Here is a 23,746-nt window from a genome sequence, read left to right on the forward strand (position 1 = left end):
TCTATATATTTGTCTATTCATCTCTGTGTCTCTCTCTCTGTCTCTTTCTCTGTCTGTCTGTCTCTCTCTCTGTCTATTTGTCTATTCATCTCTGTGTCTGTCTCTTTCTCTGTCTCTCTCTCACGCTGTAATCGCGTTCACGTACACCCGTGATGCGCTCTGATTGGATAAAATGTTACGCACAACTTCAGGGAAGCGTGTGGTAAACACAACAAACCCCGGAAAAGGGAAGCGGAAGACTCCAAGCCAAATGTAAAAACAGAAAGAAAGTAAAGTTAGTCAGGTACAGGACAGCTTAAATAAACATAACGTTATGTTCTTGTGAAAAACAGTTCTCCAAAAAACCGCTTGTGTTTCTTTCCTCGAAGCATTCGTGTCGTTGCAGTTGCATATGACAGAGTGAGGTGATAGCGCACAGTATGCGACGTTACCCGTTACCAAGTTAACATTAGCTAACGTTTAGTCAGTTTAATGTTTTCTGCCTCTGCTGACAAGTCGCTCCAGCTCTCCTGACATCGATGACAAGAAGAATGCACTCATCAACCAGTCATCTGTGTTTGGGATGATAACTTACGGGTCGCTTTCAGTTTGCCCCCATATCGAGCTGCACTTTTTTTGTTTCAGGTAAGTTGGCACTTTGGCTACTTGCTAATGAGAGCTAGCGCTAGCTAACGTTAACGGTTGACTGGTTAACCTGACGATGTAGTAACGTTAGCTAGGTTAATTTCCATAACGTTACCGTTGCTTTACTTGCTACACGCTGGCTGTGTGATAGCCGTTTCTAACATTGTTTTTACTGATAACTTTATTTTGCGTTTCAGTCGCTGGTGTTGAGTATTGTTCATCGTTGTTGTTGTTGTATCTGCTATTATCTCAGGTTCAATGTGGATGTTCTCTTTTTTGTTTTGTGAAAGTCTGGATTGCTGTCCAGTCCTGTCCTTTCCTCTGTTCTCTGTGAAATGACCTGACACCGAGCCCACTGGTTCCAGCATCAAATGACAATGGCGAGAATAGCCTGGTATCAAGAGAAGGTAATACTGTTTGAACAGATTCATATCTGTAGAAACATATGGCGGTTGAAACAAAAGATTTAAATGTGCTATTGTTGCAACAGATCGGGGCCTACGATCAGCAAGTCTGGGAGAAATCTCTGGAGCAGGCGGATCTGAATGTAAGACAACTGAGTCATGCCTCTATATCACTGTCAGGAGATAAATGTTATTGTTTCATTACCTTTCACCGCCACTAAAACTAACTACCCCATGCCGTCCACTCAGGGCATCGACAGCAAACCAAAGAAGACTGGTCACATCAAACCAGACCTCATCGATGTTGACTTAGTACGAGGTGAGAGTGAATATAATCTGTATAGTCTGTAGTGTGTACATCAGTCTCCAAGTCACTTATAATGATTTGAATAACAAATTTCCTCCCTCAGGATCCACATTCAGCAAAGCCAAACCAGACAGTCCCTGGACAGCTCTGACTCGTAAAGGCCTGGTCAGGGTGTTGCTGTTCCCTTTCTTCTTCCACTGGTGGATCCAGGTCACCTCCAAGTACATCTCCTCATGCATCCTGGTGCTCTACTTCATGCAAGGTTAGCTCACACGTCAGATCTAAACTCCATCCAGACCATGCCTCCATTTGTCACAGTTCACACTTGTTATTTGGATTGACAAAACTTGACTTCCGGTGGAATGGCAAACCGCATGGCCACTTAAACACTACAGCTCACTTAAGTTGGTAGGAAAAACCCACAAAAAATCATGCAACAAGCATTAATCTCAGTTGAAAGCAAACAGAGAAGTCGAAAAGGCAGGAAAAATCTCAAGAACATCCCGAAAGTGTCCGAAAACAAAAGCGACCACGAGGAAGAAACATCACAGCTTAGACCAAGACCAAGCAGAGACTCTGCGAACAGGACTAGCCAATACTAGACTGCAAACTCACAGAAAATGAGAACTACAGGCCCAAAAGAAAAACATAACCAAAGCACAGGCTCACATAGCAGAGCTGGAAGAGAGGAACACGGACTGACAAAACGTACTCTTCATACTCGAGCAACAGAAAAAGAGCTCTTTAGTAAACATGAATTCTGTTTTAATGTCTCCCCTAAGAGACCTTTTTGTTTACCGATGCCGTTTTGTTGTGTTTTCCCCTCCTCAGTGGCAGCAGCGGTGCTGTACTTGGAGGTCCCTGGGGCGGGTGCCAGCGAGGTGTTTGGGCCCATGTGTCTGATGCTGCTGCTGGGTACTGTGCACTGCCAGATTGTGTCCACTGAATCCAGCCGGAGCCCCTCAGGCAGTCCAGCTGCCAGCAGCACCACCAGCCCTGCGCGCAGAAGGAGGTGGGGTTCTCATTGTTAGGCACTGCAAACACATCTCTTATACTAACACACTCCCCACTTCCTCGCACATCCGCAAACTCCCACGTTACACAAACACACACACATACGCCCACAGATTTCTCATTTCTCATCAGCCCATACTATGCAACAATATACTCTCAGCAATGCTCTCACCAGGGTTGGGACCTTTCATGGATTGAATTGAGACTGCATGGTAAAATCCAATTCAGTTCCTGGAATTGGAATTGGAATGTCACCCAGCTCTAAGGAAACAGAATTGGAATTGATTTGGAATGACAGGAAACAGAATTGAATTCCATTAAATTCTATTAAATTTCACTTCTAAAGAGAGGCTGTCTTGACTTGCTAAAAGCATTATGAATCAGACAGTTAAACAAATAAAGTACATTCAATCATAATGTATGTATTACGACATGTTATGCATCAAATACCACCTGAAAGGTCCCTCTAACATTTTATGACATTCAGTATTGATAATATATAACACTTTGTGTAATCTCAGATATGTGGTAAGAAAAATACAAAAACAGGGAATTTCTCGGCATTTCATTGAATTAATTTAAACTTCCTGAAATTCCAAATCAATTTCAATTCTGTTTCCTGTAGGTTTTTTCAAATTCCACTTCCAATTCCTCAGTTGAATTGGAATTGATGAGTTAATTCATGAATTGATCCCAACCCTGGCTATAGTTTTAGGTCATTGTATCATGCATATTGGTGTCCCTTTGACTGTTCCATTTATTGTTGTGTCTCCAACAGGCCAAGGAAGGGCAGAGGGCTGAAAAAGTCTGAAGAGAAGGAAGACAGTGGGGATACGGAGCAGCTTGAAGAAACCCAGCGGTTATACAGAACCGAGGAGAGACGGGTACAGTCGGTCGTCCCATTCAGTTGATAGTCAATCTCAACAGTGCAGTGTGAAGCAGGGCGTGAAACTAAATTGTGGATTCAGAATTTCATCAACCAACCGAACTTCTCAGCAGCGAAAATAATTGTGAGAATAGAAAACAGTGAGTGAATACCAGTTGGCTACTGAAGTGGCTAGTAGAATTGACAGTCTACAGTAGGGCTGCAACTAATGATTATTTTCATTTGTCGATTAATCTGTCGATTATTTTCTCGATTAATCGATTAGTTGTCTGGTCTATAAAATGTCAAAAAATTGTGAAAAATGTCGAACAGTGTTTCCCAAAGCCCAAGATGACGTCCTCAAATGTCTTGTTTTGTCCACAACCCAAAGATATTTAGTTTACTGTCATAGAGGAGTAAAGAAACCAGAAAATATTCACATTTAAGAAGCTGAAATCAGAGAATTTTGACATTAAAAATTACTCAAACCAATTAATCGATTATCAAAATAGTTGCCGATTAATTTAATAGTTGACAACTAATCGATTAATCGATTAATCGATTAATCGTTGCAGCTCTAGTCTACAGGCCAGAGCCAAGATTTACCAGCATTTGGCCACTGGTTAGTGTCAGATGTCTAGGTGCCGAATAGAAATTAATTGATCTTTGATATCTTTTAAAAAATTTTTGTTTTTTTTCATTGTGTCAATATCTGTAGAATTTTAACCTTTTAACCTTAAATTTGTCTCAATGATAGCAGATAAACTGGCAACAACATACAGTGAAGATAGTTCATAGTAGTAAGAAGTGACCTTCAGGTCTCTTAATTCCACTATAACTAGCTTGTTGGCTTTTTTGTTGTTGTTTTTTTACCTATAGATGCAGTCTGATATAACTATCCCTTGTGCTATTACACAAGGTTGATTTAATTATCACGATCATTCAATTGTCCTCTTTATTTTTTTCTCACAGAACAATAAAAGGAAGTCTGGGTTCGGGGCGTCTGATGAGCTCTCCAGTGAGGAAGAGGAGGAGGGACACTCGGTAGAAGTCATTCCTCATCAAGAGAGACACCCTGCTTCAACTTGGCTGACATCTGCACCTGTCCTTAGGAAGAGAAGTCTCAAGTCTTTCTCAAAACCCACACTAAGGCCTCAGGTAAACCTTGCATGCACTGGATATTGTTTTATCGTATGTTAAAGATAAAGATAACCAGAGATAACCAAGTTCATCAACAAACATTCGTTTGTAATAGAAATTACAGTTTTCTTGCTTTTTATCGATTTTCTGCAGTTTTATTTTGTTATAACCACACACCTCAAAAAATATCCTAAACTCATGCGGTACCCGAAGTCTTTTTGAATACCTTCAAACTGCGATGCGTCTGATTTGAAAACAGGAAGGAAGTGGGGCTACTGTCAGGGACGCCAAGGTGAAGCCTCGCGAACTGGAGCGCCTCAGGCCAAGCGGGGACTCCCGGCCCGCCTCCGACACCGATGACACAATGTGGGAGGAGCTTCTCCAGGGGCCTGACTCCGTCTCCACGGGGAGCACTGACAGTGAGGGGGAGGGGAGGTACAACGCTGGCATGACGCTCCCCCAAGCCGCCACTCCGAGTAGTGATGATGAGAGCCTGCAGCAAGGAATCACTGGAGTGAGTCTGCCAAAAAAAACTATTGTAGAGTGGTTGCCAACTGGTTTTGCCTATGGATTTACAATTGACCTTTCTTTATGGGAAAAATTATTCAAGAAAACATCTTAGTCTAATGATAACCTAGTCTAGTAAATTGTTATTCATCGATTTTTAAAGTCTCAAATTGGAGACTGTTTGATATTATCATAACTGATGTTGAATATTAGGGTCCTGCTGTAATATTTCATCTGCAATATTACCAGCAGTCACAAAGTGCTAAAGTGCTGTACAAAGCTATGTCAAACATTTCGATCACATCTTCCTCAGTGACACAAATAAGAAAGCTTAACACGATCCTCTTGGATTCTCTTCATGCTGGTTTAATTGATACGTTCCTGGAATCTACGCACCCACGTCTGAAGAGTGTTGGACTTTTAAGTGTGCAGAGCAGCCCTGTGTATCTTAAGAGGGAATAGGCAAGAAAAAGGCTTCTTCTGAGAGCTGCAGTGGTGTTTTTTTTTCATTTGTCTCAAAAGAATGTAGCCTCAAATTAAAGACATTCATCTTCTTCATAATCACAAAAAGATGCTTGACAGAATTTCATAATTGCCCTGGAATATGTTGTCATAGTCCAGCTATTTTTTATATATCCATAACTGTTTCCTATGAGCTAATCTTGGGTTATACCCTATTGTTTGTGACACACTACAGTAGTATATCTGCATTCACATCTTGGTCATTGCCCAGTTACACACTGGACTTGTATGTGTTTTGCATATACCTGACTGTGATCTGTTGTGTTTCACTGCAGGGCCAGCTGTCCTGGCTGCAGGCATGCCACCCATCCAAGGACCGTGTCAGTGCCATAATATGGGAGCAGGGCGAGTGTAAGAAAGCAGACATGTCAGTATTGGAGATCAGTGGGATCATCCTCACACGGGTACACCTCCCATAGACCACTCATTACACAGCAGTGTTTGGTATATTCTTCTACTAATATTCTTAGTGGCATCTGCTAGGCAGACCTGGACCAGATTGTGTTTGCAAGTACCTTTTTATTGGCGGCTTTTAGCCCGCTCCAGTGGCAGATGGGTGGTGTTTGCTACACAGGACAAAACAATGGCTTCAAGAGAGTTTACACAATCAGAGGAAGGTATTTGCAAGTCAAATTAGAAGATTTTTCTGGTTGACAATTTACCTCAGACTATCCAAATCATTCTGGTGCAGTAAATCCCACCCATCTGGTACTCTGCAGTTTAAAACGAAAGCTATTATTTGGCTTGATATGTGTTGAGCTGGGCTGCTGCTTGATATTTGACATTTTTATTTTTGCAGTATTAGTCCCTGATTGATTCAACACAATCCTGTTGTGCATATAGACCAAAGTTTTCAGTCAGACTGTTTCTTACATCATCCCATGGTCTTTCTGTGTCATCAGCATGACAGAATGACCTCTTGTTAACAGGTGAAGTTAGTGGAGCAGGGAATGGGTTACCTCATGCTCGGTGGGCTGGTGACCGCCACGCTGGCTCTGCTTCCCTTCGCCTTCCGCCTGGCGCAACACCTGGACATGTCGAGCCTTGGCTCCCTGACGCTGACGGAGCTGGTGAAAATGGCCGTGGGGCCTCCCGATGCCCAAGCCTACGCCTTTTTCTTCATCACCACCGTGGAGAGAGTCTGCCTCACGGGCCTGTTCTTCTTCATGATGTGTGTGGCGGAGAGAACTTACAAACAGGTGAGGAATAACAATCGTATGAACCTCTCAAAACTGATGTGGGAAGAGATGAGAGATCTGTTTTCATGGGTTAAGGCACATTATGTACTTGTGACGTCATGGTTTTGAACTCATGACCTTTTTCACATGTCATTCCCTTGTTCTTTATCATCTCTCCTGTCTCTCTCTACTTTGCCCTGTCTAATAAAGCAGAAATATTAGTATTTGGAAAAAAAGAAGAGACAAGAGATGCTGTTTTCCTCTCATCATACGGCCGCACAGCACAACATCTTCCACTTCAATCAGTGGTCGTTTGTATTATTCTTTTTTTTTTTTCTCCAACAGAGACTCGTATTTGCCAAGCTCTTCAGCCACATCACTTCAGCGCGCAAGGCCAAGAAATCTGAGATCCCACATTTCAGGCTGAAGAAAGTGCAGAACATAAAGATGTGGTTATCACTACGCTCCTTTCTCAAGGTTTGTGTGCTCCTGCTCTCCTGTTCTGTTAGTTCACTGTTTTCACCACTAGAGGGTCACAGTCACAGCCCTGCCTCTTGTTTTTAATGGCTTCTCATTGATTTGTTTGTTCGATACAGAGACGAGGGCCCCAGCGCTCTGTTGATGTCATCGTCTCCACTATCTTCCTCTTAGCACTTTCCTTTTCATTCATCATTTGTGCTCAGGTCAGTAATATCCGCTCGAACAGATTTGATCTGATTAGAGAGAATAATCATTTAATTGTGTCTCGGCGATAGTCTTGCATATAGAGGAAACAATGGTTGGAAAGACACTTATTTGTGAAACACACATCCATAGTCTGTTACTTTTTGTGAAGATACATTTTAAAGTTAAGGGATAAATGTTGTTTTTTATGCTGTGAATGACACTTGCATGCCTTTATTTTAGGCCGTTACCCCAGAAATTGTAATTTCCCCACTAATCAAAATGCCAGGGGCTACCAGTTAAAACAATACACTGTTTCTTATGTGTTGCTGTGTCATTTGAACTGTGTACCCCTACCTCAGCTTCTGCACAGTCACAAGACATTCCTGGAGACTCTGACCAACTGGGAGCTGATGGTGTGGGGTTCATCCCTCATCCTCTTCCTGTTACGGCTGGCCACCCTGGGCTCCGAGACCAACTGCAAATACAGCAACGCCTCAGTGCTGCTCACTGAGCAGGTAAGGGGATGGATGTGTGTAACACACATGCACACAAAACAACACAGACAGTAAAAGATTATTACATTACATTATTACATTAATGCAAAAAAATACAAATTAGAGACACTGCCACAATTTGAAACAAAATCGCACTCTCTAGAACACATACACTGGAATATGTATGAGCACAATACACTGGAACTTGATAACATGCTGACATTATTGATCTGGTTCTTCTGTTGATCTTGTTCCTCTTCTGCTTGATACTGTTCCTCTGTAATTTCCACCAAAGTGAAACTGTTTGTTGTGGTTTGCTGTTGTAACTGTTTTGTGAATTAGTGTGTAACTGTGTTATGTTTGGCTGTGAAAAAGAATTTCCTCTTGAAGACAAACTAAACTAAACTTACCTAGCAAACTAACTATTTATTATGCATGTTCCTCTGTACGTAAAACTTTTTTTTTTTTTTTAGATCAACTTGTATCTCAAGATGGAGAAGAAGCCCAACAAGAAAGAGGAGCTCAACATTGTGAACAACGTTTTGAAACTTGCTACAAAACTGATGAAAGTAAGCATGAATTCTGCTGGTTTACAGCCCAGGTTTCCAGTTGAATGTACTTTATCATACAGTTACACATCTTGATTTTAATTATTATTTTTCTAAAGCACAGCTTGCCAAATTGGGACCCAAATTTCACGAAAAACATGCTTGGCCCTTCTAAGTGTTCCAGAGTGTAAAATATTCCGTATTTCAAATATTTTACTTCAGTTGAAGTACATCTAAGGAAATTACTTTGTGAAAAACATGCAGTTGGAAGCATAGTAATATGCCCTTAATAATATAACCTTAGAAGCAATTTTTTCACTTGTTAGATTTCTAAATGAAGGTCCCATGTTGGACCCATGTTAAATTTGGCCCTCTCTACCAAAATGTTTGGGCACTCCTGTTGTAAGGCATACATAAATAAGTTTATTCCCTCCCCCAGGAACTGGACACTCCGTTCAGACTGCTGGGTCTGACGGTGAACCCTCTGATCTATAACATCACCAGAGTGGTCATCCTGTCTGCTGTGTCTGCTGTGGTCAGCGACCTGCTCGGCTTCAACATCAGAGTGAGTCGAGTCTCTGTGGTGACTCTTCAAATTACAGCTCCTTCCTTTCTGCAATAATGGTGTAACAAGGCAGTACAAAATCAATGATGGCAAATTATGAGTCATTATACAGAAACCACTAAAGATCGAGAAAGAGGGGAAACTTTTCCTTTCCTTTCCTTCTTTGTGCAGCAGCCTATTTCTCTCAAGGTGTTGCCAAATCCAACAGTCTGACCTGTAATTATTCAGTGTATGGTAGGAGAATGATTAGCCTTAGTTGCAACATAATTGAATTTGCATCAAATCTTATTATATACATATATATATATAGCTATATATAGTACATATAAGAAAGCTGTCAGCTTCAGTCTTGGCGAACCGGCAAACAAACCTGCATCATAGCATATGGAGACTTTGACATGAAATTTAAGCTTCAACTGATGAGTTATGCCGCTCCAAGTGGAGGAGATACACCAACAAGAAGGTGCTGCTGTGCAGTGGATAGCAAGCAACTGGAGGGTTTCTCGAATTGCATTTACAGCGTCGAGCATCAGAGTCAAAGTAGCTTTGGTGAAGTCAATGAATCCTTAACTGCTGCAGGGATGCACCACTGTAGGTTATGCTGTGCTCTGACCTTTTATGAATAAATGCATATGTGTAGGGGTTGTTGTGTAAGCTGTTTGTGGGTATGAGACAAATTTCAATTTCCTTGTGTAATTGGCAGTAACCATCTTCCTCTAATGAACATTTTATCTCTTTTGCTTAATCCCCAGCTGTGGAAAATCAAGCCTTAATGTGAATACGCCAAACCACTACCTGTCGGACACTGGAGACGAGAAGCTCCTATCCTCTGCTGCAGACAGCCAATCATCTATACAAAGTGCGCAAACCTACTGACAGTGTATTCGTCGTCTGTGCCTTCCAAGGAACATTGAACTTTCTGTCTCCGGATTTCATCAGTCCATTCACAACAAGCATGAGATGCTCTGACAATCGCTTACGCACCATCGGCTGCTCGATTGGCGCGACAACACACTGCTTCTGTCAGCCGCTCCACTAACCCAGTGCCTAACCTTTGACCCTTGAATGTCCCCGATTCTGTGGTGAAAACAAGCAGTCAGCTGTTGCCTTCTAAGGTCTGAGAACCTTTCAGGCTCAGGCGGCATCCAGATTTCCGAGAGTGTGTGTGTGTCATGTAAAGATGCGTGGCCAAAAGGTAAAATAGGAAATAAGAGAGAGAAATGCAGACAATATGTAGATAGTTTCTGTGTAGCCTTATTTGCAGATGTTTCTCAGTAGTATTGTATGGTTCAATTAACTGTAAAACAAGCGCTGTGTGTTATGTAAAGCCAGTGAATCAAAATGGGTAGCCAATTGTATGAAATGAATTTTCATAGGACTTAACTCTGCTTTCAACCTTTTGTACTATTTAAGGAAGAAAATATTATAACTTGTAAGTGGGCTTTATTTATTCGGGGTTCAGTATTATATTAGTGCTTAAACTTGTAACGGTACCTGTAGATCCTGACTCTTGGACCACCATCAATGCCTTTGTACCGAAGACCATGGTTGACTAAAATAACTATGCAAAGACTGTATAGTTATGCCTAAAGAAAATGTGTTGTTTTGTTTGATAGAAGTGATTAAAATGCTTTTTCATCCTTGGATGTGGGCACTGATTTTGTACAACTGTGTGCATGAGACACAAAGTTTTTCATTACCCATACTGAAGTTATGTAAGAATTATCGCTGGTCTCTGCTGCTTTAGATCAGTTTGTTCTCATGCAGTTTTGCCCCGGACCTCTGCAGATTATGTGCCCTTGATATCTTATTGCAGTTTGTTCTCGGGGCTTTTAAATGAGCGGGACTGGCTGTACCATAGATCTATTATCAACGTTACGGTAGGAAAATATGACGTAGAGGCACACCTTCAGCTTGGAAGGACACCAGCCGACCGACGGACCTCGCGCTCCAAGGACAGGCCGAGCACACCGGCTGCTCTAGCGCAGCGGCGGCCGCTGCTTTCGGTCGGTCAAGTCGCGACTGTCCGTGTGTGGAGATTACAAGTACCGGGGGCGTGCAACGACGACCACAGCGGCATCTCCACCTCATCATTTGCCTAAAACACCAGGTAAAAACATACATCTAATGAAATGTGGAGCTCTAAAAAACGTGCCGTTCTGGATTTTATTCGAGGGAAATGAAAAATTCGGTAAATAATTCGCGTTCTACATCTTAGATTCGGTGCTGCGAATAAACGCTGTCACCTAGGTTATAGAGCAAACATCCCGGCCTGCCCTGCTCTTATCATATTCTTGTTAGACTGTATCACTGCGGCTTTGGCACAGTAACGCAGCGCGTCAGAAGCCAAAGTGCGCTTTTTTTTCCTGGAGCGCGCGGCCGGACAGATGATGTGGCAGCGCCTTTTCTCCTCATCCCTTCACTGGATGTGAGGCTGACCGGCGATGTTGCCAGGGATACAAAGCTATTTCCATAACACCTTTTTTAAATGTCTTAGTTTAGTGTATGTGGAATTTCAATAGGTAATACCGATGTCATGTACCCTATGGATTAAGATATGAATTACTTTAATCTCTGGCAAAACATTCCTTTGTTTCAGACCAGTTTGGACAATGTCCCACTGAGAGGAGGCTTTTGAATTTGGCTCAAACAAGACTTCACCATGTCAAGCATTCAGAGAGACTCCGGCTCTGCAAACTCAGCAGAAGCCAAGAAAGCAGAGCTGAGAGTGAATGAGAAGAAATGCTGTAAGTAAAGTCTCAAGCCTCCCAGAGTGAGATTTCACCAAGTTCTTCTGCATGATTGCTCTAAATGCTTTGACTTGAATAGTCTACAAGTGCTCGTTTAACATCTAACCTTTATTGTTCACTCAGTTTAATTCATTCATTTGGTGTAATTCTGACTTTGCAGTTCAGTTATTTCCAGTGGTGGAAGAAGTACTGAGATCTTTTACTTAAGTAAAAGTAGCAATACAACAATGTAAAGATACTCCATTACAAGTAAAAGTCCTGCATTCACAGTCTTACTTAAGTAAAAGTACATAAGTATTGGCAGCAAAATGTACTTAGAGTATCAAAGTAAACATACTCATTATGCAAACTGTCCCCATTTAGAGAGTTATATTTTTCATAAATTATTGGAATATTAATACTGATTTATTGACCTACATGTACATGTAAGCAGCATTTTAAAGTTGTCAACGTGAAGCTAATCTTAACAATTTAGCTATACTTTTGGGTAGTCTAATCTATAACAATGCTATTTTATAGTTATTTTATAAAGATGATCAAATGTTTTAACTATAAAATATTGATCTGAAAAGTAACTAGTAACTATAGCTGTGAAATAAATGTAATGGAGTAAAAAGTACAATATTTCCCTCTAAAATGTAGTGGAGTATAAGTACAAAGTAGCATAAAATGGAAATACTCAAGTAAAGTACAAGTACCTCAAAATTGTACTTAAGTACAGTACTTGAGTAAATGTACTTACTTACTTTCCACCACTGGTTATTTCCAACAAAAGACAGTTTTGAGGAAAGTAGATATCTGCAGGAAGTTGGAATATGAAATGATTAAATGAACTTGTGATACAAAAATACACCGTGTGACACCTTCTGTGGTTTGGCACTCGAGTCCAGTGCTCTTAAGAAAATTGCTTTTCTCTCCCAGGACATTTTCCTCTTCTTCACATTTCTGCTACTGCTCCCTTTGATCCCAGTCACACAGATTATATTTGTATGAAGAGATAATTATACTCTTTCCAGTACACACAAATGGCCTAGTTGTAATGCTGTCCTAGTCCCTAAAAGTCGTTTAAGAATGGAAACTAAAACATACATAACATGCACTTTGATGCAGTAATTTGAATCACCATTTAAAGGTTTCAGTTTTCTGTGGAACAATCATAATGTTGACTGCCGGTTACATGACAAACAGTATTTAAATTCACACCTTCCACTGAGATCCTGCAAATTTGAGTCTCCCTTGTTTTACTTAACTTTGCATAATTCCACATTTCATTTTCTGCCTGTTATACAACATGTTTTTTATTACTTATGTAGGAACTCCTCTTATGAGTGCATCTGTCTCCTGTTTAGCATGGGCCTCCTATATGACTAACTCTCCAACGGTGATCGTAATGATTGGCCTGCCTGCGAGAGGAAAGACCTACATGTCTAAGAAACTCACACGTTACCTCAACTGGATAGGAGTCCCGACCAAAGGTAGAGGATGAAATGTGTTTTTCTTCTCAGTGTAAATCAGTTTTCCTTTCACTATATGCAAAATGAAGAACATTTTTTTCAAAATTACAGGTGATATGGCCATCTTACTTGCAAGTTTTCTTTATCTTTAAAGAAGTGCCATATTCAACCTTTTGAAATCACAGGTGTATTATGGCCTACAAACTATTGTGCCTTAATTAGACACAGGGGCAGTTTTAAATCAACGTTTTAAATCTCTTGAGGATGGAAGTGTCCTGAGTTTATCTAAAGGACATCTTCAGAGGAGGATCTTATGGGTATCTGCCAAAGTTATACAGAAAGGTTGTTGTTGTATTTTGACCCTGATTTGAGGCCCATCAGCAGATAGTTATTGGTTCATTCAGATCATTCAGCATTGGTTTAACTTGCTTAGAGTATCAGATTGATGAGGTTCATCATATAAGGATAGTTAAAACCATGTCAAGTCAGTTGTCGATCACAGAAAAGTATATTTCATTGACTTTTAAATACTTTCCAGTGATTGTCTAAACTGTATTTGTATTGTGTGTGGCAAACCACCTACCACCTATCCACCTACCTGGGCGCCATGTATATAATACAATGTATCTCAGAGTATCTCAGAGTAGGAGTCCAAATTTAGGATCATTTGAGTCGTTCAAGTTGTAATTACCTGACCTCAGACCCGGGCTTAGAGAGATAACGGTGGTTCTCACAGCACGGTCAAGGGCAAAATGCTGACGTTGTTTGTTCATTTTGCAGTGTTTAACTTGGGTGTGTACCGGAGAGAAGCTGTCAGAGCTTATAAGTCCTATGATTTCTTCCGCCACGACAACGAGGAAGCCATGAAAATAAGGAAGTAAGTTCCAGTCTGTAAAAAAAACATGGAGAAAAGCTGATCATTTACTCCCATCATATGCTCTCATTCATTCTTTATACATGATATTCACATGGTATCTGTCAGTAGTTAGGGAGGTGGTAGCATCACTAACTATAAGCATTATATAATAGAAGTATCAAGTTTCCCCGAGTCAACCTGAGTCTGTTTTGTTCACTCTGCAGCCTCCACTGCTGCATCAATGACTAAGCTGTTTTTTATTCAGCGTCAGCCCACTGTTTAAACTTTACCTTAGACAGGCATTGATCAACTTACCACACACACACACACACACACTCACACACACACACACACACACAATACAGTATGAGCACCAAATCTAAGCGGTTACTGGTTTGTATTCAGACCAGTTGTAAATCAGTCCCTAGCTCTCCAAAATGATGAATGGAGGATAGAAATGTCTTCCTTTCCCACACTGCAAGTCTTATCAAGGTTAGTAATTTAAATGGGTTTTTGCAGCGCATTGCCTCCATGAAATTGTAACAGGCTTTGCTGCTCTTGACCGCATCCCAGTGCTGAACGCTGACCTAGATATTAAACAAGCTGCCGCTGTCACTCTGAAGCTCATATCAAGCCCTTCAGACTGTTGCTTGGGAGTCCAACCTGGGTGAAATAGTAGTTCTGAGCATTTGGTTTTTTTTTTACCTCATTGCAGTGCCTGTTGGGGTGGGGTTAACCCATTGGGACAATTCAGATAGTGTCGAGTGGCAAACCCCACCCATCTGGCCTCCAAGTACACTAAAACAAACAACAAACAGTATTTTTTGTATTTGACCCAGGTCAGATGGGTATGTCCCTTATATAATACTGCAGAAAAGAAGATCTGCATCTTTGTTGGAATGCAGTTCTACTGAATAAGTCAAAAGCCTGATGTAGCAGCCAACAGTCAGATAATAGAAAGGCGTTTGGGATCAAGGTCTGCATGATATGATACAATATAATACTCTCATTTCCCAGGAGTTTGTTTTGCATCATACACCGTTCTGTTCCATGTCATTTCCACATCACTTGCAACTCATAGCCTACATGGGATTTGAATTTCAAGACGCTTACAGTAGACTATTGCCATGTTCCCCTTCCTCCCACAGGCAGTGTGCTCTGGTGGCTCTGCAGGATGTGAAGGCCTATCTGACGATCGAGGGAGGTCAAATCGCGGTGAGTCTTCCTCTGTCTGCCTTTCTGTCCATCTGTCTCTCTGTCTGCCTGCATCTCTCTCTCTTTCTTTGACTGTTGGCTCATTTCCAAGAGCTTTAAAACATCCGGAACAGAAACACATCTGGCGTGGGATATTCTTAATCCTAAACTGTCCTAAAAATCGTTTCACCACAGGACACACACGTTACATATGAGCAATTGGATTTTTTTTTTTTCACCCTTTGATTCCTTTTGCCAGGTGTTTGATGCGACTAACACGACACGGGAGAGGAGAGACCTCATTCTGGCGTTTGTGAAAGAGAATGCATTCAAGGTAAAATAAGTAAAATCAAAGTTTATATTTTACAATCATGAAATCTTCTCCTCTGTTTGCTTTTAATGGAAATTGGACTTTGATTTTCTTTATGTATCAAGGCAATGATTTAACAGACAGTTGCAGTAGGGCTGGGCAATTCTGCTGTCTAGATTGATGATAACAAGCAAATTGTATTTAAAAACTCTTGAGAAAATGAGGTATGAAACATTTTAAGGAATATTATTTGAAAATTTCAGTTGTCTTTGACCATTAAAATTAAATGGGATTAACTTGATTTGATTATATAATGTGATTTTGCATACGTGCTTACATATTTCGTGATCTATATTGATATCGAAAAAAAAATCCTTATGATTATCATGATTTTGATTTCAACCATATCGCCCAGCCCTAAGTTGTCAGCGAGTACATTTCCCTTTAATTTATCCTGAGCTGCCCTCTGTTCAACAGGTGTTCTTTGTGGAGTCCGTGTGCGACGACCCAGAGGTCATTGCTGCTAATATTCTGGTATGATCTTATGTCACCAAGAGGACATTAAGGCCTGGCTGTGACTCCCGGTCTGGGTCAAACCCATAACCTATTAATACCCAGACTATCTACAGTATTTGTTATGTAACAACTGTCATGTCATTGCTTGAATTTGTTAAATACCTTCTACAGGAAGTAAAAGTATCGAGCCCAGACTATCCTGAGAGACACAGAGAGAGAGTCATGGACGACTTCCTCAAACGTATAGAGTGCTACAAGGTCACTTACCAACCGTTAGATCCTGATGAATATGACAAGTAAGAATATTTCTTACTGCTTATCTTTATGGATGTTATTTAAACAGGCCATTGCCACTCTCATTTAATACTGTTTCCAGTAAAAGATATTACTGGCTTACTCCTGTATTATCACTTTACCTTACTAAGTTTTGTAAACTGAGCAGTAAAAATGTGTGTATAAACCTACATGCATCATTTTGGGGAATTATACCCTGCAGTTCAGAAAATAACCACTAGATGGAGACAGAAAACGAACTGTTTGATCCAACCATGTGATTCATTTCCCCACACAGGGACCTGTCTTTTATCAAGGTGATGAATGTGGGTCGGCGTTTCCTGGTGAACCGGGTGCAGGACTACATCCAGAGTAAGATTGTCTACTACCTCATGAACATCCATGTGCACTCTCACTCCATCTACCTGTGTCGGCACGGAGAGAGCAACCACAACGTTGAGGGCCGCATTGGAGGAGACTCGGGACTTTCTCCTCGTGGGAAACAGGTACGTTTGCCCGAGTCCTCTCCCCTCACCCTCATTTTATGAACTGTAAATCCAGTCTTATACAAAAACAAAAGGGAAAAAGGTGTTGTGTTTTTTATCACTCAGTGGTCATGTGATCTGACTCCACCCAATAGTGCCTCAATGTATGCCATTGTCTTGTGCAATACATTCTTCCCTAATGAAATCAAGATTAGGCCGCAACATGTTGGTGCAATGTTCTTAATCTGCTCTTGCGAGAGAGCAGAGATGAGTGCCTTGGACAAGTTTTTTGCTGGGATCTTATTTTATGGTATATTTACAAAGACTTCCCATGCATTGTCTTATTCCAACTTTGTCAATCCAGTCTCTTTTGCAAACCAAGTTACAAGCCTCTCTTGGGTTGTCCTGGTAGCTCAGTGGGATAAGGAGTACTTAACCACAATATTATGAGCATTTGACTCATGACCTTTATCGCATTTAATCCCCTCCCTTTCCCATTTTTCCTGTCTCCATCCACTGCACACTATCTAATGAAGCAGAAATACCATAAAAACCTTTTGATGAATGAATGATGGATGGATAGATGTATAGATGGATGGATGGAAACCTCCCTCTGTCTCTCTCACCCTCAGTTTTCCCATGCCCTGCGCGATTTTATCGAGGAGCACAAGCTGTCAGACTTGAAGGTGTGGACCAGCCAGCTGAGAAGGACCATCCAGACAGCGGAGGAGCTGGGTGTGCCCTACGAACAGTGGAAGATCCTCAACGAGATCGATGCTGTCAGTACCCCCGGCATCTAACCTCTTACATTTCACCTCTAAGTTACCTCATGATAAGAGTCGTTATAGTCTCGTGCAACGGATACACAGAAACTCTGTGAATTTTGTTATGTATTTCTTGGGCATTAGATCAGGGGAAAGAAGGGGCTTCTTAAAAGTAACACATGGAAAATACAATCAGTGGAATGGAAAGTGTTCAGTGTCGGCCCTGAGGAGGAACAAAAGGCCTGGAAAAAAAGCAAAAGCTCAAAACAACGTTGCTGGTGTTTCTGTATACAGAGTCTCTATGTACAGCCAAATTCTGTGTTCATGTTTTCTCCACAGCGGTGCTAAAAATTTTGTGCAGTTCAAGCATTTTACTTTCCACAGTGCAGTGGAATCCGTTCACCTTTTTTACCCATACCTTTGACATCAGCACAAACTCTTTATTATCCTCCTCCAGGGTGTGTGTGAAGAGATGTCCTATGAGATGATCCAGAGCTCGTTCCCTGAGGAGTTTGCTTTGAGGGACCAGGACAAGTACCACTATCGCTACCCAGGAGGAGAGGTAACCCGGCCGTACTTGTCTCTATTGTGAAAACACTTTATTGTTTGTGTCAGTTGCAGGATACTGTCACGTTACTGTCATGTTATTTCTGTGCCCCAGGACAGTTCAGCCAATGTTTGTGAACTTGCACCCCTCTTTCCTAAAGCTAGAAATCAGAGAGAAACCCTTGAATTTAAATCTGGGATGTATCAGGAGCTGTCACACCAAATTCAAGTTCATATTCGACCATTGCTAACAAGTAAGAACCAGAATTCAAATCTCATTTGGGTGCAAGAACAAAAATTAATGAATTGTCTATGGAGCAGTGCAAGATTTTACATCACAGTCACATCACAAATTCAAGGGTTACTTCTCCAGTTTCCACCTTTAGGATAGAGTGGTGCACATTCATAAGTATTGACTGAACTGTCCTGGGGCACAGGAATAACATATGTGAATTCTTAAAATGGTTGGCATTCGACTTTAAGGGGACAGAGGGATGGGGATTGTGCCAGAGACTTGTGTAGGAGGAGAGAAGCTCTATAACAGTTCTATCGATGTTGTAATTCCTACTGGTCACCGATAGAGGTTGATAAAGGTCAGAGATTAAACTATATCCTTCTGGATGAGGCTGAACTTGTCTCTTCTGGCTCACTAGTCCTACCAGGATCTTGTTCAGCGGTTGGAGCCGGTTATCATGGAGTTAGAGAGACAGGGCAATGTGCTGGTCATCTGCCACCAGGCTGTGATGCGCTGTCTACTAGCTTACTTCCTGGACAAGAGTGCAGGTCAGAAAAAACGCAAGACATCTACACAGGACACACGCATGTGCACAAGCTTACAACTACACCACATGCACACACACACACACATACTGGATCTTGTGTTTTTCTTTTTCTTCGTCCCATAGATGATCTACCATACATGAAATGTCCACTGCACACAGTGCTCAAGCTCACCCCCGTTGCATATGGTAAGTCTTTTACCTGAGACTATATGCTGAAGCTAACACAGTTATCACTGTTACACCCTAAGACTTCAATTTGTTCATAATTTGCACGTTTCACTTGTTTTTCCCCTAGGTTGTAAAGTGGAAATGTTTTATCTTAATGTGGAGGCAGTGAACACGCATCGCGACAGACCTCTTGTAAGTCATTGTGGATTTTGCTGATGAATCATATTGTTGCATAAAATTTGCATTTGGCATTGTTGGATTAAAGCCTCCAGTTTGATCGTGTATGTTAAATGTTTGCTTGTTGTTTATTTATACAGTAATATATTCAAAGTTAACCAGCTAATCTCAGAATATCAAATCCTAAATCTAATGAGTTCTGCCTTGTTGTGTCTGCTAGTCCAATGCACTTGCGATGCAATCACACTTCACCCCCTATTTGTGAGGCTTTGCTTCCTTGACTCCTTTCCTCATATCCCCGTTCTGTTCTACTCATACTTCTTTACTCACGCTCCAAGACAAAAACCTGAGAATATTCCTGTTTTCTTTAACCTCCCTAATTAATCAAACTGGCTCGAGCTATGTCTGATTATGTGAGTAGTTAATGTGGTAATATTTACCTTTATGGAAGCCATGGCTGATCACGCCTCCTTGCTTGCCTGGACTGTAATCATTACCATCACTCTGCTCTGGTCGCCTCCTGTCACTCATTTGTGCCAAAGGATTATATGTATTCTCTACGTAAGACAGTTGTGTTTGAGCTCTTACTTCCCTTTTGAAATCTAGTGCATCTAAGTCTTGTCCTATCTCTGTATAAAGGTTTATTTTCTTGATTGGAAAAGGTGCTAGTTTGTCTGTCCTGTGCAATTAGGGTTATAATTGTACATTACCTTTGTTTGTTGCGTGGTGGAGTTACATAGTGGAATTATTCCTGTTTCCTTTAAAGACTTTGGTTGTCTTACCTGTCGCTGTGGATCAATGTGGAGAAGAAGGCTAGTTTGTCTGGCTGTGTCTGGGGACGTGTCCCAGGTGTTGCTGTGTGTTCCCAGGTCTTTTTCCTTAACGCATGCGGTGTTTCCCCATCTCCTACCAGGGTAAAGTCCCGAGGGACCCTGCTCCCATACTCCGGCGGAATAGTTACACCCCCTTGTCCAGTCACGACCAGGTCAAGCGTCCCAGGCTCTACAGCGCGGGCAACCGGCCCTGGCTCCCCCTCGCCCCCACCCCATCGGCTCTGATGCCAGAGGGACAGCAAAGCCAAGTTAGTGACAGAACTGCAGGCTCCCTCTCCAAATCAGTCACCCGTAATTCTAATCAGTCACCTCCCACCCCAATTCTCACCCTATGTTTAGCATTCCCTCGCCTCACATTTGGATCCTCTCGATGATTCAGTGTCTGTGTTGACGACGACGTGGAGTCTGTCTCTCTCTCTCTCTCTCTCTCTCTCCCTGGGCATGTTTCGGTTCTTGTTGAATGGGTGGCTTCCCTCTTAATGTTGTGGCTGTCTCTTCCCAACATCAGCTGTCTGTCTTGCATGACGTCTGTTTCAGCACTGGGCTGTCTCCAGCTTGAATATGCAGAACAGCATGCCTACTCTTCACTGAGAAAAGCTCCTTATGAGTTATCATGTCAGCCTTTAGAAGACACACATCGGTGACATCTTATATACAAAATGGATTGAAGCAACACATAACATTTACAAACCCGAAGCGAGAATAACCTCCGTTTAATGAGACAGGTTTTAGCAATTTGAGGAAATGTGTTTTAGCATACCATAACACATTGCTTCTCGTTATAACATTTGCAAAAATCAGGATTTATCATTTAATACATATGCATATTCATATTTGTGTGTGTTGTGTACTTGTTGGCTTTGCCTTGTGAGTACAGTGCTTCAGCCCTTCTCCACATTTCTATCTACCTCTCTTTCTCCCCTTGTCTTACAGCCTCGGATAGGAACCAGTTGTCTGTGAGTATTTTGGTGACTTTCCCGTAGCGCACCCTTCATTTCTTTCCCATAATTTTACTCATCTCATTGTAACCCATGTCAATATGTTACCTTAGTAGCATATTTTATTATTTTCAACTTTCAATCTTTGGGTTTTCTCTAATCTTCCATTGCCTTTGCACTTTGAAATGAGAGTGAAAGATGTTATCTGCCTTGTTTTACCGCAGTGGCCTTATGAAGAGCAATTTCTTCGTAATACAGGTCGTACACTTTATCATTCACTCTCATACTTTGGTAGTAGTTTAGGATGAATGGCTGCATCAATGAAATCAACTTCAATGGAATTCATTACTGACAGTATTTGTTTATGGGACACTAAGATGTATTTAAAATTGTGGAAATAATGATAAACAAGTAGCCATAAACACATTCAATTGTGGTCGGCCTAATTTCATGAAATAAAATCTTTGTTGTTTCATAAAATGAAATGTACTACAATATGATTTTGGGCCATAATTGTTTGTGTTGAAACTTACTTAAAACTTATATTTTTAATATACATAGGGTCAAAATGTGTTTTAATTTTTCAAAATGTGATTAAAGAAGACTTTCAACTAATTTAGCTATTGATAGTTTTACCACTCTTCACATAATGACCTCATTTTTCAAATAGGAACTTAAGACTCCTGGGCTGCCTGGAAAGCTATTAATCTCCCACAAGTGGATTCGCTGCTACAAGGCTTGAATTTATGATCATCAACTACATTTTTTTTTTTTTTGAAGGAGTCCCTGTGTGAAGGAATCGACTCTGACAGCCCCGAAGAAACTAGTGGCTGTGTCCGCTTCTGAATGATCCAAGACGAAAGCCTCCCTCCTCCTGGCACTGTATGAGCAAAAACTCTGCGGCCTGTTGATACATCAAAAACTAAAACTAACTTTTGTCATTATCCAAGGTATGAATGTGTTGGTTAGCATTTTAATGTGTTTTTACCATATTCTTTGAAACGATTGTTAAATGAAATGTAGGATAAAGTCAAAGAATGTTTTTTTTTTTTGCAAATGAGGTTACAAGGTCCTTTTTCTGGTCCTTTGTCTCTGGATCTCTGTTCATCTTTGCGCTGCATGCTGAGGCTCTGGACTGGAAGCAGTATTATTATTATTATTATTATTATTATTATAAACACCTCTTGCATGTGTGCCAATAGAAATTAATCAACCAACAGAACATATTTCAGACCTGGTAACAAATACTAATACCTAATACTGCAATGCCTTACTGCACTGTACATTTATAGTATTAGCCCCTCTGTGTGCCACTGAATGTAATGTAAACCAGGTGTATAATGTTATGAAGAAAATACATTTTCACCATTGCACATAGAACATGTTATCAGATATCGGCTATAAAATCAGTATGTACTGTAGATAAATTGGTGAGATATTTTGGTATTGTGGTTAAAAAAGTAGATTAAAAGTATAGGTACTGTGAAAATATTTTTATAAAGCAAGTCCGCTGATCTACCGTAGGAGTGATCTGTAGTTGTCATGCGTATGTATATTGTATATTTCTAAGCCATCATTTGCTATGTCAGTTTGGTTAGGATTGGAGAGAATGTACTGTAAAGGATCAAATTCGAAGGAAGCTGAGACTGTTTTGGAAGCACTATGTTTCAGAAATATTGTTAACATATCTACAGTATGTTGCTGTATATATTGTAAACCAATAACAGATAAAGAAACCCTTTGTTTTTAATCTTACCTTTCTGTCAAAACTGCTATCCACAAACCCAATATGTTGAGTCAGGTGTTGTCTGTCACAATTGACATTAAATCTATTGATCTATTGCTCTCCTAGCCTATATACTGTATACTGGAAGGAGTATTAGCCATTTGTGCAACAAAAACAGATATGATGTTGAAGGTGTGTTGGTCTTCATATAAGTATATTTGCTAAAATGTCAAATTACTACATGCACAGTATATCAGCTTTCCTTACATTAGGTTGAAAGGTTTTTTTCCATTCAAGATCATGATTTAATTGAATGATGTTTGTTTGGCTGTGGTATAAGTTTTATTATGGATATGTAATGACTGTTGATAAGTTAATGTCCTGCTCCAAGCAGCCTACTTGTGCCTTTTTAGCAGATAACGAAACTGAATTTGAAGGTGAGAAAGAAATGTTAAATCTTTTATTCCCAGAACAAATGTAGGCGACACACATGAATGAGCACAGCAGGTGAAGTTGTCCAAAGGGAGTGAACTCTGTTATGTGAATCTGTTATGTTATCTTCAAACTTACTTGTGACATTCATTTCATTGTCCCCAGTTCACTTCAAAATTGTCTCAAATACTATTAAAGAACTGAGTGACACATAACCCAGAGAGAATGTGTGACATGCTTGAGCATTATTTATTAGGCTTCAGTAATTGAGAGGCAAAAAGAGAGAAAGAGTTGCAACTGAGTAAAAAAAAAAGGAAAAAAAAGCCAGTTGCAACTGAAGCTGCCCTATCCTTGACAGTATCCTTTGCGTATTGGTGGCCTAAATATATAAATTATGGATCAATAGCTTATTGTAGTGCGTTTTCATCTATCTATCAAAAATTGTGTACGTCATGACGTATTTCAACACGTACAGTGACGTGTTTTGCGTCACACTGGATGTTTTGTTTGAGGCAGGGCTGCAGTTAACTCCAGGTAAGACAAATAAATAAAATAACCTAATCTAAATTAGTTATCTTGCTACACTGTCAATGTAATGACGCTACCACGAACCGATTCCGTAATAATCACTTAACAACCAAACGGGAAACGCCTGTTAAAGCTGCCCAGCTAGCGTTGTGCTACTGGCTCTAGTCTTTTTACAGTCTA

General features: G+C 40.7%; 2 protein-coding genes across 10 annotated transcripts; both read left to right on the forward strand.

The window, feature by feature from the left end:
- Positions 1-228: 228 nt before the first annotated feature.
- On the forward strand, positions 229-10,473 carry phtf1 (putative homeodomain transcription factor 1). The gene is made up of 17 exons (XM_071531999.1): positions 229-624; positions 915-1,031; positions 1,115-1,171; positions 1,278-1,347; positions 1,439-1,597; positions 2,167-2,347; positions 3,128-3,233; positions 4,187-4,372; positions 4,614-4,868; positions 5,659-5,787; positions 6,313-6,582; positions 6,907-7,038; positions 7,158-7,244; positions 7,587-7,742; positions 8,195-8,290; positions 8,709-8,834; positions 9,587-10,473. The coding sequence occupies exons 2-17, from the start codon at positions 996-998 to the stop codon at positions 9,605-9,607; spliced, it is 2,067 nt and encodes a 688-aa protein (XP_071388100.1). The 5' UTR covers positions 229-624; positions 915-995; the 3' UTR covers positions 9,608-10,473.
- A 321-nt stretch (positions 10,474-10,794) lies between these two features.
- On the forward strand, positions 10,795-22,630 carry pfkfb2b (6-phosphofructo-2-kinase/fructose-2,6-biphosphatase 2b). Of its 9 annotated transcripts, XM_071532001.1 has the most exons (18): positions 10,795-10,944; positions 11,434-11,581; positions 12,934-13,059; positions 13,819-13,915; positions 15,043-15,109; positions 15,348-15,422; positions 15,876-15,932; positions 16,086-16,210; positions 16,486-16,693; positions 17,305-17,451; positions 17,894-17,998; positions 18,636-18,765; positions 18,888-18,950; positions 19,060-19,124; positions 20,023-20,190; positions 20,876-20,898; positions 21,105-21,138; positions 21,661-22,630. In XM_071532001.1, exons 2-18 carry the CDS (start codon positions 11,497-11,499, stop codon positions 21,724-21,726), a joined length of 1,641 nt encoding a protein of 546 aa, XP_071388102.1. In that variant the 5' UTR covers positions 10,795-10,944; positions 11,434-11,496; the 3' UTR covers positions 21,727-22,630. The 9 variants fall into 9 exon arrangements, with proteins under 9 accessions (XP_071388102.1, XP_071388103.1, XP_071388106.1 ...); XM_071532002.1 differs by lacking the exon at positions 21,105-21,138; XM_071532005.1 differs by lacking the exon at positions 20,023-20,190 and having other exon boundaries at positions 21,551-22,630.
- The last annotated feature ends 1,116 nt before the right edge of the window (positions 22,631-23,746 follow it).

The sequence above is a fragment of the Centroberyx affinis genome, unplaced genomic scaffold, assembly GCF_046629955.1.
Source record: "Centroberyx affinis isolate AG114_WGS23_722 - 3 ecotype Tasmania unplaced genomic scaffold, CSIRO-AGI_Caff_v1 ptg002153l_1, whole genome shotgun sequence".
NCBI lineage: Eukaryota > Metazoa > Chordata > Actinopteri > Beryciformes > Berycidae > Centroberyx > Centroberyx affinis.

What these genes read in the sequence shown, in the direction of transcription:
- phtf1 (XM_071531999.1), top strand. Translation starts at nt 996, where the DNA reads ATGACAATGGCGAGAATAGCCTGGTATCAAGAGAAG. An exon ending in CACTACGCTCCTTTCTCAAG is followed by an intron (nt 7,039 to 7,157) that starts GTTTGTGTGCTC and finishes TGTTCGATACAG; the next exon opens with AGACGAGGGCCCCAGCGCTC. An exon ending in TGCTCGGCTTCAACATCAGA is followed by an intron (nt 8,835 to 9,586) that starts GTGAGTCGAGTC and finishes CTTAATCCCCAG; the next exon opens with CTGTGGAAAATCAAGCCTTA.
- pfkfb2b (XM_071532000.1), top strand. Translation starts at nt 11,497, where the DNA reads ATGTCAAGCATTCAGAGAGACTCCGGCTCTGCAAACTCAGCAGAAGCC. An exon ending in TGAAAGAGAATGCATTCAAG is followed by an intron (nt 15,423 to 15,875) that starts GTAAAATAAGTA and finishes TCTGTTCAACAG; the next exon opens with GTGTTCTTTGTGGAGTCCGT. An exon ending in TCATTGCTGCTAATATTCTG is followed by an intron (nt 15,933 to 16,085) that starts GTATGATCTTAT and finishes TACCTTCTACAG; the next exon opens with GAAGTAAAAGTATCGAGCCC.